Here is a 27745-nt window from a genome sequence, read left to right on the forward strand (position 1 = left end):
GGGCGTTTCCTCTTGAAAACAGGCTGTCAAATACTGTCCAATCTGTCACATCAGATGAGGAGGTTGTTATCAAAATGTGCTGAAATCTTGTACCACTTTTCATTGTCTTCAACACCCTTCAGCCCTCATGCAGTCTGCAGGTCTGAAAGTTTTCAAATGAACCAAGAAAACCACCGTAGAAAGTTTTAAATCTTCCTAAATATCGTCACTTCTGTCAGTTGTAGCAAAACCTTCAGTGACATAATCGTAATCTCATCTATCGCTGCAGAACATTTTAGGCCCAGAATGCATCTGTGATATGTTCAGAGAATATAAACCCAGCAGAGCTCTTAGATCCAAGGACTCAGGTCAGCTGGTCCAGTCCAGAGTCCAGACTAAACATGGAGAAGCAGCATTTAGCTGTTATGCTGCAAACAAGTGGAACAAACTGCCAGTGGAGATTAAACTTTCACCAAATGGAGACATTTTTAAATCCAGGTTAAAAACATTTCTGTTCTCATGTGTCTATGCATGAAATCTGCACGCTATCTTTGAACTTATCTGGACTGTTGCTGGTTTTTAAATTAATTTAAATGATTTTATTTGTTTCTCTTTATATTCTTTTATGTGTTTTTAATGCTTCTTACACTCCCTGCTGCGATGCTTTTATTTTATGTGAAGCACTTTGAACTGTTCTGTACAAATAAATTTGCCTTGTTCTGAACACAGCAGTCAGTCTGACAGTAAAACTGAGGCAGGATCCTAGAACTCAGCTCTGACTCAACAGCTCTTGAGGGCAACTGACAGGAAACTGAAAGTTTGGTTCGTCAGAACATACAGCTTTGTCCTCTGTCTTCAATGTTTCCATGGTAACAGCAGGTGATTGTCTCTGTGGTCAGGTGGCTTCAGCGTTATCGGATCAGATGCGCTCTCTTCCTGTTATGGTGGAGGAGTTCAGAGCCGACTTCAACCCGACACCAGAAACTCTGCAGCTCTACAAAACCGTGAGACATGCACACACACACACACACACACACACACACACACACACACACACACACACACACACACACACGCACACACACACACGCACACACACACACACACACACACACACACACACACACACTCACACTCAGGGCTCGCGATTCAGGACTCGCGATTCAGGACTCATGATTCAGGACTCATGATTCAGGACTCATGATTCAGGACTCGCGATTCAGGACTCGCGATTCAGGACTCGCGTTTCAGGACTCGCGATTCAGGACTCGCGTTTCAGGACTCGCGATTCAGGACTTGCGATTCAGGACTCATGATTCAGGACTCATGATTCAGGACTCATGATTCAGGACTCATGATTCAGGATTCATGATTCAGGACTCATGATTCAGGACTCATGATTCAGGACTCATGATTCAGGATTCATGATTCAGGACTCATGATTCAGGACTCATGATTCAGGACTCATGATTCAGGATTCATGATTCAGGACTCACGATTCAGGACTCGCGATTCAGGACTCGCGGTTCACAGCTCACTCTTTTAAGTAAAAAACAACAAACACGTAATGATTAAATTCTAAACCAAGTCTGCGTGGATGTAGCTTAATGTTAATCTGATTGCTGTTTTAAAATAGCATACTTTTACAATTTCAGGGTCATCTGATAAAATTCCAGGTTGACACTGAAATAAAACTGCAAAATGTTATGCATGAGAAGTTCAGGCTACACAGCTAGTTGTTAATATGTCTGTTAATGTGTCCTGTGTTACAGAGCAGGCACACACATTTCCAAATACATTTATATACTTCAAACAAGCTTTCATGGCGTTTCTTCACATTGGATTGAAATAACCCTCTTAAGTGACCATGCTCTGATCAACTTTGATGCTGCAGTGAATAATGATGTTCCATATATTGATAATGCAGTACATGCTTTCAGTCCATAACATACAGTAATGCAATCTTATCCAGACCAAATGGGTTAGGGTTCTATCATCAGGGTACCTAATGATAATGATAGAACGTTCATTTCAGTCATTTGAGACCTGAGACTTGACTTGGACTTGGATCAAAAGACTTGAGACTTGACTTGTTATTGGTCCTCAAAGACTTGAGACTTGACTTGGACTCGAACACAAAGACTTGAGACTTGACTTGGACTTGGATCAAAAGACTTGAGACTCGACTTGGACTTGAAAAAAACGACTTGTGAACATGTGTGTTGTGTGAATGACTCCCGCTGACTTTTCCTAACGCTCAGTGGCGGTGGCTTGGCACCAGTTAACATGAACACTACAAAGTTGTTCATCTGCAGGACACAGATGACTCAGAGTGAAGACATTCAGGGTTTGTTGAATAAGAAGTGACGCTGAAATGTTATAAGATGTGGATTTAAACTCCTTCAGCTGTGATGGAGGTGAAGACGAAGAGCCTCTCAGTTTGTTGTTTGTGCAGAAGCTGCTGCAACATGTGGAGGAGAGGTTGGTCGGCTGTTTGGCTCATCGTTGCTCCATCGGCGTCCTCAGAGACCTCAGAGACACCCAGAGACACATGATCGGTACCGCCGGCTCGCTCGGTTCCGTCTCCTCATCAGCATCCTTCAGAGATGCGGCAGCTCTTTGATTCTCCGATGTTTGTGTCCTCAGACAGCGTCCGTCCTCTGCTGTCTGCGTCCGTCCAGGAGACGCTCTCCGCTCCCTCCTCCACCTTCGAGCTGACCTACGACCTCGGCCTCATCGCCCTCTGCGCGGACTTCAGGGAGAACATCGACTTCCAGTTTTCTCTGGGTTGGACCGCCCTCGTCACCCGCTTTATCGGAGCCGCCAACGCCAAGCGTGCGCTGGGAGGTCCCGGGCGAGGACTACAGGTGAGCCCACCGAGACCTCCTGACGCTGTCTGAGCTTCTAGCTGCTTTCAGACCAAACGACCCAACAAAATCTCCTGTCTCCAGGAAGGATCCACCTTTAAGGACGAGATGGTGGTTTCCATAGCAACTGGCCTGGTCTCCGTCACCTCCCGGGCGTCCATGGCGGTGCTGGTGATTGGTGGAGTGGTGCGTTCTCCAGGGCTGATGAGTTCCTATTGATCTGCTGATAGCGTTTGTTTGATTCCCATTCTTGTTTTGTCTAAAAGCAGCACATTCAGAAAAACCAGTATCTCAGGTGTATCTCAGATGTATCTCAGGAGTATCTCAGCAGTATCTCAGCTGTATCTCAGGTGTATCTCAGATGTATCTCAGGTGTATCTCAGATGTATCTCAGGAGTATCTCAGATGTATCTCAGATGTATCTCAGGAGTATCTCAGCTGTATCTCAGCTGTATCTCAGATGTATCTCAGGTGTATCTCAGCTGTATCTCAGGAGTATCTCCAGATGTATCTCAGCTGTATCTCAGCTGTATCTCAGGTGTATCTCAGCTGTATCTCAGATGTATCTCAGATGTATCTCAGGTGTATCTCAGATGTATCTCAGATGTATCTCAGGTGTATCTCAGATGTATCTCAGGAGTATCTCAGATGTATCTCAGCTGTATCTCAGCTGTATCTCAGGAGTATCTCCAGATGTATCTCAGGTGTATCTCAGATGTATCTCAGGTGTATCTCAGATGTATCTCAGATGTATCTCAGATGTATCTCAGGTGTATCTCAGATGTATCTCAGGAGTATCTCAGCAGTATCTCAGCAGTATCTCAGCTGTATCTCAGATGTATCTCAGGAGTATCTCAGATGTATCTCAGCTGTATCTCAGATGTATCTCAGGAGTATCTCAGATGTATCTCAGATGTATCTCAGATGTATCTCAGGAGTATCTCAGCTGTATCTCAGCTGTATCTCAGGAGTATCTCCAGATGTATCTCAGGTGTATCTCAGCTGTATCTCAGTTGTATCTCAGATGTATCTCAGGTGTATCTCAGGAGTATCTCAGCTGTATCTCAGCTGTATCTCAGGAGTATCTCCAGATGTATCTCAGGTGTATCTCAGCTGTATCTCAGCTGTATCTCAGATGTATCTCAGATGTATCTCAGATGTATCTCAGGAGTATCTCCAGATGTATCTCAGGTGTATTTCAGGAGTATCTCAGCTGTATCTCAGCTGTATCTCAGGAGTATCTCCAGATGTATCTCAGCTGTATCTCAGCTGTATCTCAGCTGTATCTCAGATGTATCTCAGATGTATCTCAGATGTATCTCAGGAGTATCTCCAGATGTATCTCAGATGTATCTCAGGTGTATCTCAGCTGTATCTCAGCTGTATCTCAGATGTATCTCAGGAGTATCTCAGGTGTATCTCAGCTGTATCTCAGGTGTATCTCAGATGTATCTCAGATGTATCTCAGGAGTATCTCAGCTGTATCTCAGGTGTATCTCAGCTGTATCTCAGGTGTATCTCAGGTGTATCTCAGATGTATCTCAGGTGTATCTCAGGTGTATCTCAGATGTATCTCAGGAGTATCTCAGGTGTATCTCAGCTGTATCTCAGATGTATCTCAGGAGTATCTCAGGTGTATCTCAGCTGTATCTCAGGTGTATCTCAGGTGTATCTCAGATGTATCTCAGGAGTATCTCAGGAGTATCTCAGGTGTATCTCAGCTGTATCTCAGGTGTATCTCAGGTGTATCTCAGGAGTATCTCAGGTGTATCTCAGCTGTATCTCAGATGTATCTCAGGAGTATCTCAGCTGTATCTCAGGTGTATCTCAGATGTATCTCAGATGTATCTCAGGAGTATCTCAGCTGTATCTCAGGTGTATCTCAGCTGTATCTCAGGTGTATCTCAGCTGTATCTCAGGAGTATCTCAGGTGTATCTCAGGTGTATCTCAGGTGTATCTCAGGAGTATCTCAGCTGTATCTCAGCTGTATCTCAGGAGTATCTCAGGAGTATCTCAGCTGTATCCCAGATGTATCTCAGATGTATCTCAGGAGTATCTCAGCTGTATCTCAGGTGTATCTCAGATGTATCTCAGCTGTATCTCAGGTGTATCTCAGGAGTATCTCAGCTGTATCTCAGCTGTATCTCAGGAGTATCTCAGGAGTATCTCAGGTGTATCTCAGGTGTATCTCAGATGTATCTCAGGAGTATCTCAGCTGTATCTCAGCTGTATCTCAGGTGTATCTCAGGAGTATCTCAGGTGTATCTCAGGTGTATCTCAGGTGTATCTCAGGTGTATCTCAGGAGTATCTCAGCTGTATCTCAGCTGTATCTCAGGAGTATCTCAGGAGTATCTCAGCTGTATCTCAGCTGTATCTCAGCTGTATCTCAGGTGTATCTCAGGTGTATCTCAGGTGTATCTCAGGTGTATCTCAGGAGTATCTCAGCTGTATCTCAGCTGTATCTCAGCTGTATCTCAGGAGTATCTCAGGAGTATCTCAGGAGTATCTCAGCTGTATCTCAGATGTATCTCAGGAGTATCTCAGGTGTATCTCAGGTGTATCTCAGGAGTATCTCAGGTGTATCTCAGGTGTATCTCAGGTGTATCTCAGGTGTATCTCAGATGTATCTCAGGAGTATCTCAGCTGTATCTCAGATGTATCTCAGGAGTGTCTCAGGTGTATCTCAGGTGTATCTCAGGTGTATCTCAGGTGTATCTCAGATGTATCTCAGATGTATCTCAGCTGTATCTCAGGTGTATCTCAGGAGTATCTCAGGAGTATCTCAGGTGTATCTCAGGTGTATCTCAGGTGTATCTCAGGTGTATCTCAGATGTATCTCAGGAGTGTCTCAGGTGTATCTCAGGTGTATCTCAGGAGTATCTCAGGTGTATCTCAGGTGTATCTCAGATGTATCTCAGGAGTATCTCAGGTGTATCTCAGGAGTATCTCAGGAGTATCTCAGCTGTATCTCAGATGTATCTCAGGTGTATCTCAGGAGTATCTCAGCTGTATCTCAGCTGTATCTCAGATGTATCTCAGGTGTATCTCAGGTGTATCTCAGGAGTATCTCAGCTGTATCTCAGCTGTATCTCAGATGTATCTCAGGTGTATCTCAGGTGTATCTCAGGTGTATCTCAGGTGTATCTCAGATGTATCTCAGGAGTGTCTCAGGTGTATCTCAGGTGTATCTCAGGAGTATCTCAGGTGTATCTCAGGTGTATCTCAGATGTATCTCAGCTGTATCTCAGGTGTATCTCAGGTGTATCTCAGGTGTATCTCAGATGTATCTCAGGTGTATCTCAGGAGTATCTCAGATGTATCTCAGGGGTATCTTAGGAGTATCTCAGGTGTATCTCAGGTGTATCTCAGATGTATCTCAGGTGTATCTCAGGAGTATCTCAGCTGTATCTCAGATGTATCTCAGATGTATCTCAGATGTATCTCAGATGTATCTCAGATGTATCACAGGTGTATCTCAGGTGTATCTCAGCTGTATCTCAGGTGTATCTCAGATGTATCTCAGGTGTATCTCAGCTGTATCTCAGATGTATCTCAGGAATATCTCAGGTGTATCTCAGCTGTATCTCAGATGTATCTCAGGTGTATCTCAGCTGTATCTCAGATGTATCTCAGGAATATCTCAGGTGTATCTCAGCTGTATCTCAGGTGTATCTCAGGTGTATCTCAGGTGTATCTCAGCTGTATCTCAGATGTATCTCAGGAGTATCTCAGGTGTATCTCAGCTGTATCTCAGATGTATCTCAGGAGTGTCTCAGGTGTATCTCAGGTGTATCTCAGCTGTATCTCAGATGTATCTCAGGAGTGTCTCAGGTGTATCTCAGGTGTATCTCAGGAGTATCTCAGGTGTATCTCAGGTGTATCTCAGCTGTATCTCAGCTGTATCTCAGGTGTATCTCAGGTGTATCTCAGGTGTATCTCAGCTGTATCTCAGCTGTATCTCAGGTGTATCTCAGCTGTATCTCAGATGTATCTCAGGAGTATCTCAGCTGTATCTCAGCTGTATCTCAGCTGTATCTCAGGTGTATCTCAGGTGTATCTCAGATGTATCTCAGATGTATCTCAGCTGTATCTCAGGTGTATCTCAGGAGTATCTCAGCTGTATCTCAGATGTATCTCAGGAGTATCTCAGGTGTATCTCAGGTGTATCTCAGGAGTATCTCAGCTGTATCCCAGATGTATCTCAGGTGTATCTCAGGTGTATCTCAGGTGTATCTCAGCTGTATCCCAGATGTATCTCAGGAGTATCTCAGGTGTATCTCAGGAGTATCTCAGGTGTATCCCAGATGTATCTCAGGAGTATCTCAGGTGTATCTCAGGAGTATCTCAGCTGTATCCCAGATGTATCTCAGGAGTATCTCAGGTGTATCTCAGGAGTATCTCAGGTGTATCTCAGGTGTATCTCAGGAGTATCTCAGGTGTATCTCAGATGTATCTCAGGAGTATCTCAGGTGTATCTCAGGAGTATCTCAGCTGTATCTCAGATGTATCTCAGGAGTGTCTCAGGTGTATCTCAGGTGTATCTCAGGAGTATCTCAGGTGTATCTCAGGTGTATCTCAGGTGTATCTCAGGTGTATCTCAGATGTATCTCAGGAGTGTCTCAGGTGTATCTCAGGTGTATCTCAGGAGTATCTCAGGTGTATCTCAGGTGTATCTCAGATGTATCTCAGGAGTATCTCAGGTGTATCTCAGGAGTATCTCAGGAGTATCTCAGCTGTATCTCAGGTGTATCTCAGGAGTATCTCAGCTGTATCTCAGATGTATCTCAGGAGTGTCTCAGGTGTATCTCAGGTGTATCTCAGGAGTATCTCAGGTGTATCTCAGGTGTATCTCAGGTGTATCTCAGGAGTATCTCAGATGTATCTCAGGTGTATCTCAGGAGTATCTCAGCTGTATCTCAGATAATATCTCAGGAGTGTCTCAGGTGTATCTCAGGTGTATCTCAGGTGTATCTCAGGTGTATCTCAGATGTATCTCAGGAGTGTCTCAGGTGTATCTCAGGTGTATCTCAGGAGTATCTCAGGTGTATCTCAGGTGTATCTCAGATGTATCTCAGGAGTATCTCAGGTGTATCTCAGGAGTATCTCAGCTGTATCTCAGGTGTATCTCAGATGTATCTCAGGAGTATCTCAGGTGTATCTCAGGAGTATCTCAGCTGTATCTCAGGTGTATCTCAGATGTATCTCAGATGTATCTCAGCTGTATCTCAGGTGTATCTCAGATGTATCACAGGTGTATCTCAGCTGTATCTCAGCTGTATCTCAGGTGTATCTCAGATGTATCTCAGGTGTATCTCAGGAGTATCTCAGATGTATCTCAGATGTATCTCAGGTGTATCTCAGCTGTATCTCAGGTGTATCTCAGGTGTATCTCAGATGTATCTCAGGAGTATCTCAGCTGTATCTCAGGTGTATCTCAGATGTATCTCAGATGTATCTCAGCTGTATCTCAGGTGTATCTCAGCTGTATCTCAGGTGTATCTCAGCTGTATCTCAGATGTATCTCAGCTGTATCTCAGATGTATCTCAGATGTATCTCAGATGTATCTCAGGAGTATCTCAGCTGTATCTCAGGTGTATCTCAGCTGTATCTCAGATGTATCTCAGATGTATCTCAGATGTATCTCAGATGTATCTCAGCTGTATCTCACGTGTATCTCAGCTGTATTTCAGATGTATCTCAGGTGTATCTCAGGTGTATCTCAGATGTATCTCAGGTGTATCTCAGCTGTATCTCAGATGTATCTCAGGAGTATCTCAGGTGTATCTCAGCTGTATCTCAGATGTATCTCAGGAGTATCTCAGCTGTATCTCAGGTGTATCTCAGGTGTATCTCAGGTGTATCTCAGATGTATCTCAGCTGTATCATAGCTGTATCTCAGGAGTATCTCAGGTGTATCTCAGGTGTATCTCAGGTGTATCTCAGATGTATCTCAGGTGTATCTCAGCTGTATCTCAGGTGTATCTCAGGAGTATCTCAGCTGTATCTCAGGTGTATCTCAGGAGTATCTCAGGAGTATCTCAGATGTATCTCAGGTGTATCTCAGATGTATCTCAGGTGTATCTCAGCTGTATCTCAGGTGTATCTCAGGTGTATCTCAGCTGTATCTCAGATGTATCTCAGGAGTATCTCAGCTGTATCTCAGGTGTATCTCAGGTGTATCTCAGGTGTATCTCAGATGTATCTCAGCTGTATCATAGCTGTATCTCAGGAGTATCTCAGGTGTATCTCAGGTGTATCTCAGGTGTATCTCAGATGTATCTCAGGTGTATCTCAGCTGTATCTCAGGTGTATCTCAGGAGTATCTCAGCTGTATCTCAGGTGTATCTCAGGTGTATCTCAGATGTATCTCAGGTGTATCTCAGCTGTATCTCAGCTGTATCTCAGGAGTATCTCAGCTGTATCTCAGGTGTATCTCAGCTGTATCTCAGGTGTATCTCAGGAGTATCTCAGCTGTATCTCAGCTGTATATCAGATGTATCTCAGGAGTATCTCAGGTGTATCTCAGGTGTGTGCTGTTGCTGCAGGTGTATCGTTCGGTGGGTTGGCGTATCATCGCGCTCTCCCTCTCCTTGTACGGTCTCCTCTACCTGTATGAGAAACTCACCTGGACGGATGCCAGCAGGGAGCGTGCTCTGAAGCAGCAGTTCATACAGCATGCCGCTCGCTGCCTGAGCGCTGTTATTCCTTTCACCAGCTCCTCCTGCAGCCAGCAGGTGTCCAAGTAAGCCCCGCCCCCTGCTGCACACCTGATGAGGGCCCAACACGTAAACGTCTGGGCTGTGCTCTTATTTTTATGTTGCCCCCATGTTTGTTAATGCTTGTTTTTATTTTCATGTTCATGTTTTAGAGAGCTGGTGTCAACGTTCAGCCGGCTGACTCAGAGAGTTGACCTGAGCGAGGCAGAGCTGGAGGGAAGCATCCGACAACTGAGCCTCAGGATCCAGAGGCTGGAGAATATCCAGAGAAGGTCCAAGGCCTTCAGGTGAGCAGTCAGAGCCACTGGGGGGGGGGTGTGATTTGGAGCCTGTTTTAGCCTCTCAGTGTTTTTTGTTTTGTCAAACATTTAAAGCAGCTCAGTGAGCAGCTGTTTGTTTTCAGCTGTTAGCAGCTGTTTGCAGCTGTTTGTTTTCAGCTGTTAGTAGCTGTTTGTAGCTGTTTGTTTGCAGCTGTTTGTTTGTAGCTGTTTGTAGCTGTTTGTTTGTAGCTGTTTTTAGCTGTTTGTAGCTGTTTGCAGCTGTTTGTTTGTAGCTGTTTGTTTGTAGCTGTTTGTAGCTGTTTGCAGCTGTTTGTTTGTAGCTGTTTGTTTGCAGCTGTTTGTAGCTGTTTGTAGCTGTTTGTTTGCAGCTGTTTTCAGCTGTTAGCAGCTGTGTGAAGGTGTTTGTTTGTAGCTGTTTGTTTGCAGCTGTTTTCAGCTGTTAGCACCTGTGTGCAGCTGTTTGCAGCTGTTTCTTTGTAGCTGTTTGTTTGCAGCTGTTTTCAGCTATTTGCAGTGTGTGATGGATATTCAGTTTGGTCTGTTAACATCTGGATGTTTGGTTCTGTTAACATCTGGATGTTGTAGCACATTTAGCCAGTAAAGTTCCACAAAGAAGAGCAGAATAAATACTAATTATTTTAAAGGAATAAAAGTCTCACATTAATAATATAATTTCAGAATGAAAGCCCTTTAAGAATAGCACGACCCAGTTTCACTTCAGGTAGAGTAGAGTAGAGTACCATTTAAACAGGTAAACATCTCCTCACAACACCTCAGAGGCGTTCATTTTTAAGGATTCTACTGTTGAACTTTAAGATTAGAGAAGAAAACAGAGCAGGTTCCTTCACTCAGACGCTGCTGAGCTACAGAATGAAACCACTTGTGTTCAGTCAGACAGTCGGTTATCTGGAGCTGCACAGCATCCACACACCAGGTTCAGGACTGAGACTGACTTCATTATGTTTGCAGGAACAGAGCGACGGAACTGGAGACTCAGCTGGAGGCCTTTTCTGCTCAGTACCTGCAGGGAAACTGAGAGAAGAAGAAGGACTGCTGCTGTGTTCAGGCGCATTGGAGGAGCAGCAGAAAACTGAAACACTTCCTGTCGTCATCAGTAGGCTGAAGTTTGGAGCTGAATCAGCTCGTACGTTTAAAGGGAAACAAAGTCAGGACATCTCTGCTCCTGAAGAGGTGCTGATGACATCATCTCTCATGTTTCAGGTGCTTCAGAGACGCAGAACAGTGACTGTGGGAGACTCCTCCCCCTCTGTGATGTCACACAGACTGCAGAGCAGCTGTTACTGAGTGTGTTGATGCTTCAGTTTGTTTGTGTGCGAGCCGCTCGAACCCTCGGAGGAAACTGAATAAACACACAAATTGTTCATCTGTTTATTGTTCGTGTTCTTCTCAGCTGGTGTTGTTTACCTTTGATGTGATGACGTAAACACGTAAACAGACAAACAACTTATTTCCATGACAGTGATGAAGAATTTCCAGTTGATTCTGGAAGGGAAATAAATCTGAAGTGCATGAAGTTTTCCTGTTTTACTTTGTGTCCAGAGCGAGGTTCACGCGGAGGTTCGACTCCATCTGAGCCCGCAGGGAGCGAGCGACTGTGCATTCAACCAATGATGATGGCCCGACTACGATTCTCTCAATATAACTCAATATTGATAATAATAATAATAATAATAATAATAATAATAATAATAATAAGAGACTAGAAAGCTGCAAGCAGCTGTATGCGGGACCGAGATGTGCGCACGTTGGGGCATGCGCTGGACGTCGTAGTCGCGCAGCTCCGCCCACACGCACGATACCCTCTGCGTACGTACGAGGTCGTCAGGGTGGACGTGTTTTTCATGACCTTGCGATGATGATAAGGCTTTCAAATCACAAACGCCATCACACGATTTTCACCGCCTGGCCACGCCCACACCGTTCAGTTTGGAAAAGTTTCTCCATGAATTTTTCCCCCCATGTCTTAAGAGTAACCTGGCCAAGTTTGAAGCTTGTAGCTTTAAATCTGTAGGACGAGTTCGATCAAATGCGAGGTGTGGAAAAAAAAAGAGACGTTTCCAACCACCAGCAGGTGGCGCTATAGGTGGATGTCACTATGATCATATGTACGCGTTGAGGGTGGTTCCACCATTCACCGTATGAAGTTTGGGACAGATTGGATAATGTATGTGGGAGTTATAAGCGACTTCATTTTTTGTGGCGAGTGATGGCGAGTCATCAAACTTTGAGGCGTCACCACGCCCACGCCCTTTAAGTTTTGAAAAAGTTTCCCCGTGATTTCCCCCCCATGTCTTAAGAGTAACCTGGCCAAGTTTGAAGTCTGTAGCATTAAATCTGTAGGACGAGTTCGATCTTAAGCAAGGTGTGGAATCAGTCAAATGGCACGAAAACGCACTTTCCATCCAAAATGGCCGCCTTCCTGTGGACGTGGGACCATGGCGGCGAGAGAGTTTTTTGTGCGTCTGGGCATGATGAATGAGTGTACCGAATTTCGTCGTTCCACGCGAAACTAACCCCAATGCAGGGACCATTTTTAAGCATCGTAGGGGGCGCTACAGAGTCAATGAGCGACTCCCAAAAATATAAAGTTTAGATTCTTTCATGTCGTCGACTGGCAGGTGGCGCTCGCAAAATTTCCTGAGTTTTCGCATACCTTTTGTAAAGAATAAGAAAGAAAGAAAGAAGAAACCTTACAGATACAATAGGGTCCCCAAAGTGAGTCATTAGTGAGTTTATAAGTGACTGAATGGAGCAGCGTGCTCCTGCAGCGCCTGCTGCCGCCACCAGAGGTCACTGCTGACACACAAACTGGACCCCACAACAACGAATCAGGAAGTGTATAAGTTTTATTTCTAAAATATCTGCAGTTTACATGTGATTGTTGTCTGTTTACAGCAGAAAAACATAAAAACATGAGGAAAGGGGATTCATGAGAAGCTGCAGGGGAAGATTCACCCTGATGATGAACCGATGCGTTTGTCTGATCACGTCAGAGCAGGAAGTTCTGAAAATGTGGAAGTGTTCGGTGAACCTTCCCCTGAGAGAAGCCGTTCTGAGAGTTCAGCAGACAGACTGAGACCAACAGTCTGTTGGACTCTTAGCTGAGCAGGAAAAACAGGAGCGTTACTCTAAAGGAAAGTCGGTGTGAGGAATCCATCTGGATGTCTGGTTACGTGTGCTTTAGAGATATTTGATGCTTCGAAAGCAGAAGCTTCACCTGAGAGGCAGCAACAGGAAGGAAGTGACAAGAAAAACACAGAAATAAACAACAACAGCAGAGGCGTCACACCTGTCAGTCAAAGCTCAAACTGTCCAATCACAGGCTGAGCACCGCCCCCTTCAGGTAGGAACAGGAACAGCATCAGTTCACCTGTCAGCCTGCAGCCGTCCAATTAAATCCATCTGTCCTGATCACGTGAGCTGGGCCATGCTGACTGCCCTGCGGGTGTGATGGGCGCCCCCTGCTGGACCATCAGGGAACAACAGGTGAGTTTTCACCTGTTTCAGTTCCCGCCATCATCAGAGGTTTCATGGCTCTGAAGCTAGAAAAGGAAGAAAATGACAAAGCTGCGAGTTCAGGGGAAACGACTTTAATCTGAATCTCTTCTTCTCCTCCTCTTCATCACTGGAAGGAAGGATGATGTCACATGTCTAACTGTCAGCTGAGGTTCAGTCAGAAGGTGAAGACGTGGAGATGTTTTCAGCCTCGTTTTTCCTGCTTTTAAACGCTTTAAACGTGAGACCTCACAGCAACAGAATGCAGGTTTTTTAGGTGAAAAGCTTCCTCACGGGTCAGTCTTTACTCAGATTTAGAGACTTATCAGCTTTGTTTTGGCTCTAATGGTTTTCCTTAAAGTTTAAACAGTGCGTCCCAATCACAAAAACCTCTGTGCAAAACATTGATTAAATATCTAAGAGCTTAATGAATGTTTTATGACCTTAGAATGAACCGTTTATATCTATTTGTGCAGGTTCTTCTTTTATTTCCATAAAAAACGTGGAAGAAGAGAGTGATTATAGATGTTCATGAGGATCGTCTTCATGATGTAATGAAAGAACAGAAAAGTATGGAGAACTACCACTGCCATAATCTGAAATAAATACAAAAATATATAAACAGCTAAATAAATACGTTTATTTGATACTGAATGTTACTAAATTACAAATTATTTATACAAAATATGATCCTATACAATGTGAAGATGCTTTAATTTAGCTCCGCCCCTCATTTACATAATGAGGCAGAAATACGAACAGGGATGTAAAAACTGAGACCGGGAAATAAAACATGTCAATAAATGAGCTTTGGGAAAATAGAGACGTAAATATATCTATTCTATAAATATATTATTAAATAAAGAAAATAAAAACTCAAAATAAAACGAAGAAATAAATCATATGGAGGGACTAACTAAGATGTAAAGGAAAGTAACAAATAACCAAAGAAAGATATTAAACATATTCCAAATAAAGTAATGAATAAAATAACGTGGAAAAAGTAAGCATGAAATCGATTTAGTTTCAGTCGGATCTGTCATCATTTAAACTTCTTCATTTAGTTTTACGGTATTTATTTCAGATTCCGGCAGTTTCAGTGCTCCATAGACCTCAGGATGGATGAGGGCAGAACACCAGAGGTGGCTTTAACCGACAGATAAGAGAAGGTTTCTGACTTCACAGCAGTGACTGTTCCTTTAAGACTCAGAGAGTCCACATGGGTCCCATTCAGGTTGGCTTCCTCTCTCCGACCAATCACACGACAGCTGCGCTGTTCGTACTGATGTGGTTTTATTGCAGAACCTGGACTCAACAAAGCTGATGTGACGCCGTCTGAGCTTCTGCAGGAAGTAAAGACAGGGATTCTAACATCTACTTATTAGATTATTAACTCAACATATGTCATGTGAACAAATGTTCATTTTTACATTTCAGACCTGCAACACATTCCATAAAAGTTGGGACGGGGCAGTTCAGGGCTGATAAGGAGTGAACACTGATTTTCAAACAGGTGATTTTAACCAATCACAGAGTTTACTGTGCAGAGAAGAATCCTGGTGTTAGCCTGGTGTTAGCCTGATGTTAACCTAATGTTAGCCTGGTGTTAACCTAATGTTAGCCTGGTGTTAGCTGTTCTGACTTTTATGGGACGTGTTGCAGGTCTGAGATGTGGAACACCAAGTTTCTACTCGCACTTTTCCCACATATTTTGCAGGAATTTGGCTTCTTGGTCAGAGGATGTTTATTAAATAATTAAATTAAGCTTATGAGACAGAAGATGAAATATGTTGAATTCAGGAAGAGCTTCCAAATTATGGATATGGAAAAATTATTCACTTGAGGTTGTAGATTAAAGTGACTAAAAACTGAGTTTAAAGTTTCAAAATCACTAATACTAATAATATGAATTTTCTATCAGATTATTATTGAAGTTCTAAAGATTATGTTTAGGCTAAACATGTGTAATTTTTAAAATTGCCGTATGTTAAATCTTCTTCTGTGGTGTTTAAGTGGAAATAAACTGAACAGGATGTGAGCAGGTGAACAGCAGCTCCCGCAGCTCACTGCTGTGACATCAGAGTGACATCACAGCTGGGCGTGGCTACAGTCAGACAGTGCGATGGCTTTAAAGCCTCAGACGCTCTGTTCTGAGGCTTCTCTTCGTATAAAGGGTTGTGCTGTTGGACGGTAGATACGCTGCAGCCTTGTTCGTCTCTTTGGTTTCACACCCGACCGCCTCCGCCTTGCGTCCTCCGAACCCGCTCACACGTCACCCGCCTCGAAGGCCCTCGTCAGCAGGTCCAGATCCCCCACGTTGGCGGCCTGGAACAGCTCGGGCCGGTCCATCATGGAGACGGCGATCCGCAGGGCGGCCCAGATGTTGGCCGACATCTGCTGGTGGCTGCAGCGCTGACTCCGCCTCTGTTGGTTCAACGCCACGAGGAAGTTGCTCACCGCCTCCCTGCAGGAATAGAACCAGAACCAGAACCAGGTGTCAGGTGAAGACCAGGACCTCGGTGATCTGCTGTAAGGTGAGTCTACCTGTGAGCTCCCAGGTTGATGCAGCTGATTCCCAGGTTGTATCTGGACCGGATGAATCCCGGCTGCAGCTCCAGGGCCCGGGTGTACGCCTCCACCGCCTCCTCGCTGCGGTTCCCGTTGGCCAGCGTCGCTCCCAGCCGGTTCCACAGCAGGTAGTCCTGCGGAGGGGACAGACCGTGATGTCATGAAGACATCACGGTCTGCGGGGATGCTGCTTTGTTTGTGTCTGTGGTTGAGGCTGGTGAGAGCTGCGGTTTACAGAGGTTCCCTGAACGCGTCTTACCCAGAGGCGCACCTTGTCAACAGGCAACTGCTTGGAGCCCCGAGCCACTAGGGGGCCCCCGAGAGCTGAGGTGCATTCAATAAAAGATTGTCTGTCTCAAACAGTGGCGAACGTTTGTGGTGAACATGTTTTCTTTGAACAGTTTAATTTAAATGATTTAGTCAAAGATTGTCTAGTTAACATGCCGTTCTATAATTCCATAATTGCATTGTTGACTTCGTCAAACTCACGTCGAGTTCCACTGTAGGCTATGTTCAGAGAACTGGCCCCTCAGAGTGTTTGCGATCGTTGGCAACGTTCGCCGGAAATTCAAGGCTAGTGGAAAATAAAAACCATACTTATGAAGTCGATATCATGAACAGCTTTACTTGTCACAAAGAATCTTTAAATGAACACAATTATTATTGGATGGCCAGCTACACCCGGTAGATAAATAGCAACAGGCGAATATCAAGTGCCAACGTAGATAACCTATCAAGGAACATAGAGCACTATGCGACTGCATATCAAAATTCTGATTGGATTTGATGTTGATTGATGGCTTTGCTTTGATTTTTTTTTTGCTTGGGGCCCCCACAGACTCTAGAATCGGTCTCACCTGCGGCCTGGCGGACAGCGCCGCGCTGAAGGCCTCCACCGCCTTGTTGAAGTCGGAGCTCAGGTTGAAGAGGACGCCCAGCCCGGTCTGCAGGTCCGGGTCCACGGCGTCGGCGTTCAGCAGCGCCGCGTCCTGGAAGAGCAGCAGGACGTCCTGCAGCTCCGTCCTGCACGCGCACACACACAGAGGGGTTGCTATAGCAACAGGCAGCGAGGCTCAGGGAGCGCTGGTGGTTTTTTTTCTCACCTGGCTGGCGTGGAGGAGCAGCGGCCCCTGCGCGGCGTGCCCGGGGAGCCCTGCAGCGGGCTCCTGCTGACCCGCACCAGGTGCCGGTATCGGGGGTTGTGCCGGATCCAGCGGCGCAGCGCGTCGCAGGCCTCCTGCTCCATGCCGCCGTTGGTGAAGCTGACGGCGAGCGCCATCAGGGCGGGCAGGTTGTTGGGGCGGAGCTCCAGACACCTGCGCAGGCGAGCGGTTAGTGTTCGGCCTCATCAAATGACTTACTGCTGCTGTGGCGGGCGCCGGCGGGCTGACCTCTGCAGCGACACGATGGCGGCTTGCTCGTTCTCGTTGTCGGCCTGAGTCGTCCCCAGCAGCTGCCAGGCCTGAAACAGGAAGGGGAGGAGCTTCAGCAGGGCGCCACACTGAGAAAAGTCTAAGTGGTCTAAGTCTAAGACGTTTAAGTCTAAGTGGTAACTTCAACTCTTTAAACGCCATCGGGGGCGGTCTGTGACCCGAACCTCGGCGTCCTGCGGGTCCTGGAAGATGGCGGCCTCCAGCAGCAGAACGGCGCTGTTCAGGTCCCCCTCTCGAGCTTTCTCCTGGCCCTCGGCGAAGGCGTTGGACCACTCTCTGTACGGGTTGTTGGTGTTGAAGTAGTAACCCTGCAGGAGACACAATCAGACCAGAACCAAAACCCTCAAACAGAACCCTGGTCCTCGGTGGAGTCCACCAACTCTGATCCGGTTTTTATCGTTAAACTACAGAAAAACCACCAAGCGAGACAAACACACAGGTACATGACTCCAGCTGTTCAGCCAGGTGTTTCCCATCATGCACCAGCCGTGTGCTCCTGAAGGTCCCTGTCAGAGCCGTATATAGAGAGAGTTCGGCCAACTCGAATCATGGGCGCCATGTTCGCTACCAACGGCGAAGATTCCACAGCGTAAGCCTATGGGCCGCATATGTAAGAATCGCTGAATTTAAAATACAAATAAGGCTCCATATATCATCAAACTTCGCTTGTAGTATTATCAAGATCCCTACATATGAACTCAAACATTAAGAACATCTTTCGTATACAAGGAGTTTGCTTAAAAGAGGTTCTTGTTAACACAGGACCTAACTCATCAACTCGCGTTCTTAACCAGACATCTCTTATTTCACAAACACATGCATGAATAAAACTCTCATTTCTAAATTGGCCAAATACACACAAGTTCAATACATCCAAAATGTTCATGACTAACTACTGAATTCTTCACAAAGTTACAGTTTTTTTGCGAAATACATAAGAAAATGATAACGCGATTGACAGTATAGGATGAGGCTATGGACGTGAGTTTCAGTAAGATGTAAATCGCGGGAATAAAGGACCATAACATTAGCCCGATAGCAGTAATAACTTAGTAACTGAGGCAAAGTTATGTGTTACCGAAATGTGGCTGTCTACATCGACACAAATTAAATGCACACGTCGTTTTCACAGTAGGTGTTATATTGCATCCGAGTTACTGATGTTATGACAGTAGCTGCTAATTTTCTAACTAAGTCTAAGTGGTCTAAGTCTGTTTGACATGAGAGCGCTTCGCTGGGGTCGCCATGGTGTCGTAACAGCTGATCACTGATGCAGACTGACCGCAGCTGGGGTTGCCATGGTGACGTAACAGCTGGTCCCAGATCAGAGGATTAAAGATTAACATCCATCTGAGAGGATTATCTGAGAGGCACAGGTGCATTCTGGGAAACGGCAGGCAGTCTCTGACTTCTCAGAGGGGAAGTAATCTGATTACACCTGATGCTGGGTCCTTACCTTCTCTGCAGGTGAGGCGGTGGGCGGGGCCGGCCCCTCTGACTCCTCCTCCAGCCAGTTCCTGCGAGCAAGCTCCTCCCACTCCGCCTGCATCTTGTCCCAGAACTCTGTGTCGGACTGGAACCAAAAACAGACACTTTAGGGCTAAAACTGGACCAGATGTGGAGGTTCTTACCCAACAACAGACACTTTAGGGCTAAAACTGGACCAGATGTGTAGGTTCTGACCCAACAACAGACACTTTAGGGCTAAAACTGGACAGGATGTGGAGGTTCTTACCCAACAACAGACACTTTAGAGCTAAAACTGGACCAGATGTGTAGGTTCTGACCCAACAACAGACACTTTAGGGCTAAAACTGGACCAGATGTGTAGGTTCTGACCCAACAACAGACACTTTAGGGCTAAAACTGGACAGGATGTGGAGGTTCTGACCCAACAACAGACACTTTAGGGCTAAAACTGGACCAGATGTGGAGGTTCTGACCCAACAACAGACACTTTAGGGCTAAAACTGGACCAGATGTGGAGGTTCTGACCCAACAACAGACACTTTAGGGCTAAAACTGGACAAGATGTGGAGGTTCTGACCCAACAACAGACACTTTAGGGCTAAAACTGGACCAGATGTGGAGGTTCTGACCCAACAACAGACACTTTAGGGCTAAAACTGGACCAGATGTGGAGGTTCTGACCCAACAACAGACACTTTAGGGCTAAAACTGGACCAGATGTGGAGGTTCTGACCCAACAACAGACACTTTAGGGCTAAAACTGGACCAGATGTGGAGGTTCTGACCCAACAACAGACACTTTAGGGCTAAAACTGGACAGGATGTGGAGGTTCTGACCCAACAACAGACACTTTAGGGCTAAAACTGGACCAGATGTGGAGGTTCTGACCCAAAACAGACACTTTAGGGCCAAAACTGGACCAGATGTGGAGGTTCTGACCCAACAACAGACACTTTAGGGCTAAAACTGGACAGGATGTGGAGGTTCTGACCCAACAACAGACACTTTAGGGCTAAAACTGGACAAGATGTGGAGGTTCTGACCCAACAACAGACACTTTAGGGCTAAAACTGGACCAGATGTGGAGGTTCTGACCCAACAACAGACACTTTAGGGCTAAAACTGGACCAGATGTGGAGGTTCTGACCCAACAACAGACACTTTAGGGCTAAAACTGGACAGGATGTGGAGGTTCTGACCCAACAACAGACACTTTAGGGCTAAAACTGGACCAGATGTGGAGGTTCTGACCCAACAACAGACACTTTAGGGCTAAAACTGGACCAGATGTGGAGGTTCTGACCCAACAACAGACACTTTAGGGCTAAAACTGGACAGGATGTGGAGGTTCTGACCCAACAACAGACACTTTAGGGCTAAAACTGGACCAGATGTGGAGGTTCTGACCCAAAACAGACACTTTAGGGCCAAAACTGGACCAGATGTGGAGGTTCTGACCCAACAACAGACACTTTAGGGCTAAAACTGGACAGGATGTGGAGGTTCTGACCCAACAACAGACACTTTAGGGCTAAAACTGGACCAGATGTGGAGGTTCTGACCCAACAACAGACACTTTAGGGCTAAAACTGGACCAGATGTGGAGGTTCTGACCCAAAACAGACACTTTAAGGCTAAAACTGGGCCGGATGTGGAGGTTCTGACCCTACAACAGACACTTTAAGGCTAAAACTGGACCGGATGTGGAGGTTGTGGACCGGATGTGGAGGTTCTGACCCGATCCTCGGACTCTAACGGACTGAACCCCCTGCGGTTCCATTCAGAACCCACGAAGGTGATGAAGAGCTTTAACAGCTCAGCTTCACCGGGTCACTAAACACAAACTCATCGACCCGACAGCAGAGATTAAATCTCTGAGAGGAAATCTGCACTTTAATCATCTTCAGACCTGAAGCCTCATGGAAATCATCACGGTTCCGTCATCTGAGAGTAGAGCCTCCACATCCTGCTGCATCAGTTCATCAGCAGTTTTTACTTCTTTCAACTTAAAAATCCCTTCTTCCTGTTCCAGGGAGCAGATATTAGGGCGTCTGAGGTCACCAGCAGGTGTAAAACTGCCCTAAAACTAAAAACTCTATCTGAGGCTAATGTTCCAGCAGAGTTAGCTACAGACTGTGGATGAACTCTATCCGAGGCTAATGTTCCAGCAGAGTTAGCTACAGACTGTGGATGAACTCTATCCGAGGCTAATGTTCAAGCAGAGTTAGCTAAAGACTGTGGATGAACTCTATCTGAGGCTAATGTTCCAGCAGAGTTAGCTACAGACTGTGGATGAACTCTATCCGAGGCTAATGTTCCAGCAGAGTTAGCTACAGACTGTGGATGAACTCTATCCGAGGCTAATGTTCCAGCAGAGTTAGCTACAGACTGTGGATGAACTCTATCTGAGGCTAATGTTCCAGCAGAGTTAGCTAAAGACTGTGGATGAACTCTGAGGCTAATGTTCCAGCAGAGTTAGCTAAAGACTGTGGATGAACTCTATCTGAGGCTAATGTTCCAGCAGAGTTAGCTAAAGACTGTGGATAAACTCTATCTGAGGCTAATGTTTCAGCAGAGTTAGCTACAGACTGTGGATGAACTCTATCTGAGGCTAATGTTCCCGCAGAGTTAGCTACAGACTGTGGATAAACTCTGAGGCTAATGTTCCAGCAGAGTTAGCTAAAGACTGTGGATAAACTCTATCTGAGGCTAATGTTCCAGCAGAGTTAGCTAAAGACTGTGGATAAACTCTATCTGAGGCTATTGTTCCCGCAACCTGGTCCCTGGACACTCTGAGCTGTCGTTTCATTCATTCCTGCAGCTGCTCTGAGCTCATCTGACAGAAATGAAACTGATCCTGAGCCAGGCTGTAATCTGAGTTCAGGTCAGGTCTGCTGAGGCAGGTGGAGGTCTGACGGAGCCAGTTTACCTCCACTGCTGCCTTGGCTCGCACGAACTCGTCCTCCTGAGACTCGTTTTTGAGCAGCAGCGAGCGCGTCCGTCGGCGCTGTCGGGACGCTCCGCCGTCCTGCAAACACAAACCGGCAGGTCAGCAGGAAACTTCCACCACAACACAACACTTTTAGCTCTTTAGGACAGTAAGAACGTGGTCCCGCAGGACCAGCAGTGGTTCTGACCTGGGTCGAAGATGTGAAGTCGAGATCATCAAAGCTGTGGATGTCGAAGTTGTTCTTTGTCAGCGGATCCGTTTTAAACTCTGCAGACCTGAAGAGGAAGAGAACATCACCTCAGCGCCACCTACAGGCCCCTCTGCACGTTACAGACCAACATTCTGGAGATAAAACATGGACCTTCAGGTCTGAGAGACGAAGCCTAGGAGTGTAACACCACCCAAGCTCAGTCGGGGATACATTCTCCCTGCCATCAGCGAGCTGCCGGTTCTCCAAAAACTAATCAATAAATATCAGAGATGGGGACTCGAGTCGCTGTTTTGATGACTTGTGACTTGACAAAAAATAAAAAACTTGAGACTCGAGTCGGACTTGGAAGTTAAAGACTCAGGACTTGACTTGAGAGTTATTAATTTCATGTTTTCAGTTTGAATATAAAATTATGAATTAATTAAAAAATAACATGGATTACCCGGTAGGAGCGCAGGCTGAGAATGGCGTCCTGATTGGATCCCTACCCTGCCAATCAGCCATGCCCTCTCTACATACCTTAGTGTTTATTGGAGAGAATAAACTCATATCAGATATGCAGCAACATGTCAGCGGGACTGAGAGTCGTTGTCTTCGGCTTTCATAATCACCAATTTGACGGCAAAAGACGAACAGCTCAGTGCAAGACATGCGGCATCAACATCTCAGACAGCCAGACGACAACTTTGTTCGTCATTTAAAGATCCATTCTGACCAGTAAGTGCTCGTCAAATTAGCTAATATTAACCTGTCAGCCTAGTCGGTAGTTAGCTAACGTTAGCTTGATATGATACGGGGTGGACAGGTTGGACACATTGGCCAACGATGTTTACTGACAGTTACTTATATCTCTGTGTTTTCACTTTATTAAGATCAGATTCTGCAGGTAACGTTGCAATAATAAGGTGACTTGACTTTGACTTGCCCAAGAAAAAATTACTTGGGACTTGAACGCTAAGACTTGAGACTTGCACATGTGTGACTTGGTCCCATCTCTAATAAATATTCATTAGACCAATCAGGTTTAAGGTTGACGTGCAGCTCCACCTCCTGTCCAAATATGGTCCCTTCTGGCTTCAGAAATCATGGCGCCATCATGGTGGCCACGCCCACTTTTATATACAGTCTGAGGAAATGGTTCATCCTCAAAAGTCTGACTGACCAGATGACTTCAAAATGACCTTAAAGCCGAACATTGAAGCATCTGTTACCTTCTCAAATGTTTTATTGGAGGTGAAAGAAAGATTTAATTCAAATGGAAGTTCATAGATAAGTACAGCTGAGTGTCATCAGCATAGCGGTGGAACTTTATGCCATGCTGTCTGATAATGTTACCTAATGGAAGCATGTATAAAGTGAAAAGAATGGGTCCGAGCACAGAACCCTGAGGAACTCCATGACTCCATGACATTTACAAGAACAAACTGAAATCTATCAGATAAATATGACTTAAACCAGCCTGAAGCAGTTCCTTTAATCCCAATAACAAGAATAAAATCTGTGTGGAGGAAGGTTGTTTCTGAGCTTTTTATTACCACAGCAGCTCGCTGGAGGAGTGCTGGGAGGTGCATCTCTTCTCGTATCTCCTCCTGCGTCCCCCGTCCTCCACGTCCAAGTTCGGGTTGTCACATTTGTCCCGCGGAGACGACAGACTGACTGCGAACACAAAAACACGACGTCATCACCAAAGCGGAGGCACTTCCTGTCAGCCTGAACCAAAACCTGCTCATACGGGCTCAAAACAGGAAGTTCCCATCACAATAAAAGCTCGATGACTGGTTCACTCCAAAGCTTTTAACTAAATGAGGAGCAGCTAAAGTATGAAGATGCTGAGCAGACAATCCGAGCAGCTTTTTACGGTTCCATGACTTCAACTCCAACCAAACTGGCAGAACCAGAACCAGGAATCTCAGTCAGGATGTTTTAGTTTTTCCAACTGAAACATCATGACTGAGATTGCACTGCCATCCTGACCCACCTGAGTCCAGGGAGATCCTCTCAGGTGTTCTGGGGCTGGCAGGTCGGTGTTCCACCTCCATCCGGATCAGCTCCGTCTCCTCGGCTCGGACTCGCCGGCGTGGACTCTTGGAGCTTCCCTTCCTCCTCAGAGGGCTTCTCCTTCGGTCCTTGTTGCTGCTGCTGCTCTCACCCGGGTCGCTGAGGTCCACCAGATCCAGAGCTGTGGACAGAACTGCAACAGGACAACAGAAACCGGACCTGAAGTCTTTTGTTTGAGCAGAACCGGGTACCTTTTTCATTTCTGTCCATCGGTTTCATTCTGATGGACCGATGTTGTTCTGTCAGCATCAGAAATGTTCTGCAGTCAGTGTTAAGATTAAGATCCCATTTATTTGTCATGCGTACATACGAAATGTTAACCGAGAACTTTTTTAACCGCTGTTGTCGTGGTTACGCATTATAACAGATGTAAAAAATAATAACCAGCAGAAGTCCTTCCAGCTGAGAAAGTTTCAGAGAAAAAAGTTCAGCAGAAAATCTGAAGGAGATGCAGAGAAAGCTGCCAACGTGTGTATTTTTCATATCCGTAAATATGAGGGCTGGGCGAGTTAACGCGATAATAACGAGTTAACGCGATAATTATTTAACGCCGAATACGCCGATAAATATTTGATCATTAACGCTGGTTTTATTTATTTTTTAAAAATTCAAAAAATAATTTTTTGGGGGGGGCTTTTGTGCCTTTAATGGAAAGTTCAGAGAGACAGGAAGCAGGGGCAGAGAGAGGGGGAACAACACGCAGCACAGGGCCGTCGAGGACTATAGCCTCTTGTACATGGGACGCCTGCTAAACCCACTACGCCACAGACCACCCCTGTTTTATTATTTATTTTATTTTGTACAAGTCTGTTGCTCACAGGCTTTTATTTTGTAAAAGTCTGTCGCTCACAGGCTTTTATTTTGTAAAAGTCTGTTGCTCACAGGCTTTTATTTTGTAAAAGTCTGTTGCTCACAGGCTTTTATTTTGTAAAAGTCTGTTGCTCACAGGCTTTTATTTTGTAAAAGTCTGCTGCTGTGGAACAGGAAAAGAAAGTAATCGGCGGATCCACCAAACATGGAGAAGGGTACGGAACTTTTACTCGGCCATTTTCATGTTAAAGTTCTTCCAGACGGCGGAGTCGACAGAACCAAAGTCATCTGTAAACACTGCCAAGTTGAATTGTCTTCTCAGCGTAGTAGTTCCAGTCTAAAATATCACTTAAAGGCAAAACACACAACTGATAGCAGCAAGTCATTCAAGGAAACAGACAGTGGAGCGAGGCTTCTACATAAAAACTACAGAAAGATGCTGATGTTAAAAGTGTGTTTGCACAACAAATGTTATGGCACTTTCATTCATATGGCAGCACATTTAAAATAAAGCTAAATGCTAAAAGCTATACATTACTTTTGGATTCATTTTTGGATTCTGCGTACAAATGAGATTAATCGTGATTAATCAGGGAAATCATGTGATTAATTAGATTAAACATTTTAATCGTTGCCCAGCCCTAATAATAACCTGTTCCAGCCCTAGTCTATAAACATATGAATACATATTTATTAAAAATATACTTTCCAATTGGAATTCACTTTATGTGAAATTTTATGAAATTTACAAATCAAATGTTCAGAAAGTGTCCCACAGCTTAAATATCACAGATGAATTACGGAAGCACCCTGTAAAACAACCACAAGCTCCTCCCACTTGTCCATATATGGTCACTTCCAGCTCAGAAACAACACCAAGAACTGAAAACCGGGGCTGTGTTCGGAACCGCCTACTACATACTCATTCGATCAGACAGTATGCAGAGCGTTTACCCACAATGCATTTGGCTCCTGCCCGAGCCGAAATCAGCCGGCCTGAAGCTGATTTCTCTTAAGCTCTAAACTCTGTAAACTTTAGCAACATTTGAAACATTTTCAGGTGAGAAAGTAGTCGTTTAGATCCCCAACGTGTTGAAAACCTGACAAAATACCGGCTGTTTACAATTTTGTTCCCACGAATTCGGACCTACTAAAGCTAGCCGCAGTGAGCAACGCACTTCCTGTTATTTTCACAAAATAAAATACCCGTTGCCTTTTATCACAGGGAAAGCCATTACCATACAATTGGTGCTTTTGTTTTGAAAACAGGAAGTGAACCTACCCTCGTTGTAGCTAGCTTGAAACTGCCGTTTTGACAGGAAATGACGATCGGCGACGTCACGTTACGTTGCATCTTGGGTAGTTTGAGTATGAGTAGTAACCTCATGATGCATACCCAACATTTCGGAGAATCTAGTATGCATCCGGGAAGTTAAAGAAAGTTAGTAGTGTTAGTAGGAGAAGTAGGCGGTTTCGAACACAGCCCAGGTCTGAAACCATCTTACTGATATGATTCGTCCCCTCAGTGAATCTGCCACAGAAACCACAGATCATTGATCCATGTTTCCCGTCTGAATCTGGTGTTGGTCCATCTGATTCTGAGGTTGCATCAGACACTTTGTTCCTCTACATCACATGATATCAGAGCTCCATGATCCATGAGACGGTGACCTCTGAACATCCGACAGTGGGAGCACGAAGCTGACGAGCTGTAATTTCAGACGCCGAGGCTCAGCTCGGACGCTTTATGTAAATACAGAGCGAGCCGCCGGCTGCACGCCGCTGAGGACGGCGAGCAGGAGGACACGGGAGGTCAGAGGTGGTAATTAACGGCTGGGGCTCCTGCTGAGCTGACAGATGGGCGCAGAGGAGGCGGTGCGGCGGCCAAGGACGCAAAGTTAGAGGAGGATGGATCAGGTGAGTCCACGGGAGCCTCTGGAGTCAGACAAACTCTAGCATCCAGACTGAGAGGTTTATCAGCTGTTTTTAGTTTGATGTTTTATCATGTTTTTAGTTTTATCATGTTTTTAGTTTGATGTTTTAGGTCTTGGTTTTGAGTTCTTGTTTTTAGTCTTGCCTTTGGATTTCCCCTCACTTCCCATGCTTGCTCATTAGTTTCACGCACATCACCTGTTCATTCCCCACCAGCTGCACCCAGTCACTGATCACTCCCAGTTCCCTGTTTAGTTTCCAGTCTCCCCTGTCATTTTGTGATATCCTTACCCTCCTACCTTGTTCCTGATTTTCACCCCCTCACACCACGCCGTCACGTTATAGTCAAGTTTTTATCCATGCCATGCTTAGTCTTTTGTTTTTGGTCATAGTCCTGTTAATGTTTTTGATTTCACAGTTTAAGTTTTGTCATCCTTTTGTTTAACCTTTGTTTGCTTAATAAACCCAGTTTGCTTTTTTACCTCCGAGTCCGCATCCGTGTCCTCATACCAGAGACTCCAGGTGGCTAACGAACTCTTAAAATCTCTTTTAAAGATTCGGAGACTCCAGAGATGGACGGCGAGCCTGGAGGACGCATTTATCCACGCCAGGACTGTGCAGCACACTGCCTCGCTGGACATTTTCGGCTTGGAGCCAGAAGAGGTAGTTGTGCTGTACAGCTCCTCTCCCACCTCTCCTGGACCCACAGCTCCTGGACCCACAGCCCCTGGACCCACAGCCCCAGGACCCACAGCCCCAGGACCCACAGCCCCAGGACCCACAGCCCCAGGACCCACAGCCCAGCCAGAGTTAGCCTTAGCCACGGAGTCCAGAGACCTAGCCTTAGCCACGGAGTCCAGAGACCTAGCCTTAGCCACGGAGTCCAGAGACCTAGCCTTAGGCACGGAGTCCAGAGACCTAGCCTTAGGCACGGAGTCCAGAGACCTAGC

At 45.6% G+C, this 27745-nt stretch overlaps 2 protein-coding genes across 3 annotated transcripts in view; one reads left to right on the top strand and one right to left on the bottom strand.

Annotated features, from left to right (window-relative positions):
* The window catches only part of mfn1a (mitofusin 1a), a 32680-nt gene extending 21366 nt beyond the window's left edge, over positions 1-11314 (top strand). Inside the window, exons 10-16 of the mRNA XM_075482132.1 lie at positions 879-983; positions 2435-2537; positions 2626-2846; positions 2931-3032; positions 9395-9591; positions 9718-9852; positions 10816-11314. Coding sequence (XP_075338247.1) covers positions 879-983; positions 2435-2537; positions 2626-2846; positions 2931-3032; positions 9395-9591; positions 9718-9852; positions 10816-10882 — 930 coding nt within the window. The 3' untranslated portion in view covers positions 10883-11314. The remainder of the gene's footprint in view (positions 1-878; positions 984-2434; positions 2538-2625; positions 2847-2930; positions 3033-9394; positions 9592-9717; positions 9853-10815) is intronic.
* A 1381-nt stretch (positions 11315-12695) lies between these two features.
* The window catches only part of pex5lb (peroxisomal biogenesis factor 5-like b), a 32905-nt gene continuing 17855 nt past the window's right edge, over positions 12696-27745 (bottom strand). For both annotated transcript variants that reach the window (XM_075482488.1, XM_075482489.1), the window contains 11 exons: positions 23974-24186; positions 23531-23651; positions 21972-22059; positions 21764-21862; positions 18820-18936; positions 17528-17671; positions 17322-17392; positions 17034-17246; positions 16788-16953; positions 15907-16064; positions 12696-15826 (listed from right to left, as the gene is read on the bottom strand). In XM_075482488.1, coding sequence (XP_075338603.1) covers positions 15628-15826; positions 15907-16064; positions 16788-16953; positions 17034-17246; positions 17322-17392; positions 17528-17671; positions 18820-18936; positions 21764-21862; positions 21972-22059; positions 23531-23651; positions 23974-24186 — 1589 coding nt within the window. In that variant the 3' untranslated portion in view covers positions 12696-15627. The remainder of the gene's footprint in view (positions 15827-15906; positions 16065-16787; positions 16954-17033; positions 17247-17321; positions 17393-17527; positions 17672-18819; positions 18937-21763; positions 21863-21971; positions 22060-23530; positions 23652-23973; positions 24187-27745) is intronic.

This window comes from Odontesthes bonariensis, chromosome 14 (assembly GCF_027942865.1).
Source record: "Odontesthes bonariensis isolate fOdoBon6 chromosome 14, fOdoBon6.hap1, whole genome shotgun sequence".
Taxonomy (NCBI): Eukaryota; Metazoa; Chordata; class Actinopteri; order Atheriniformes; family Atherinopsidae; genus Odontesthes; species Odontesthes bonariensis.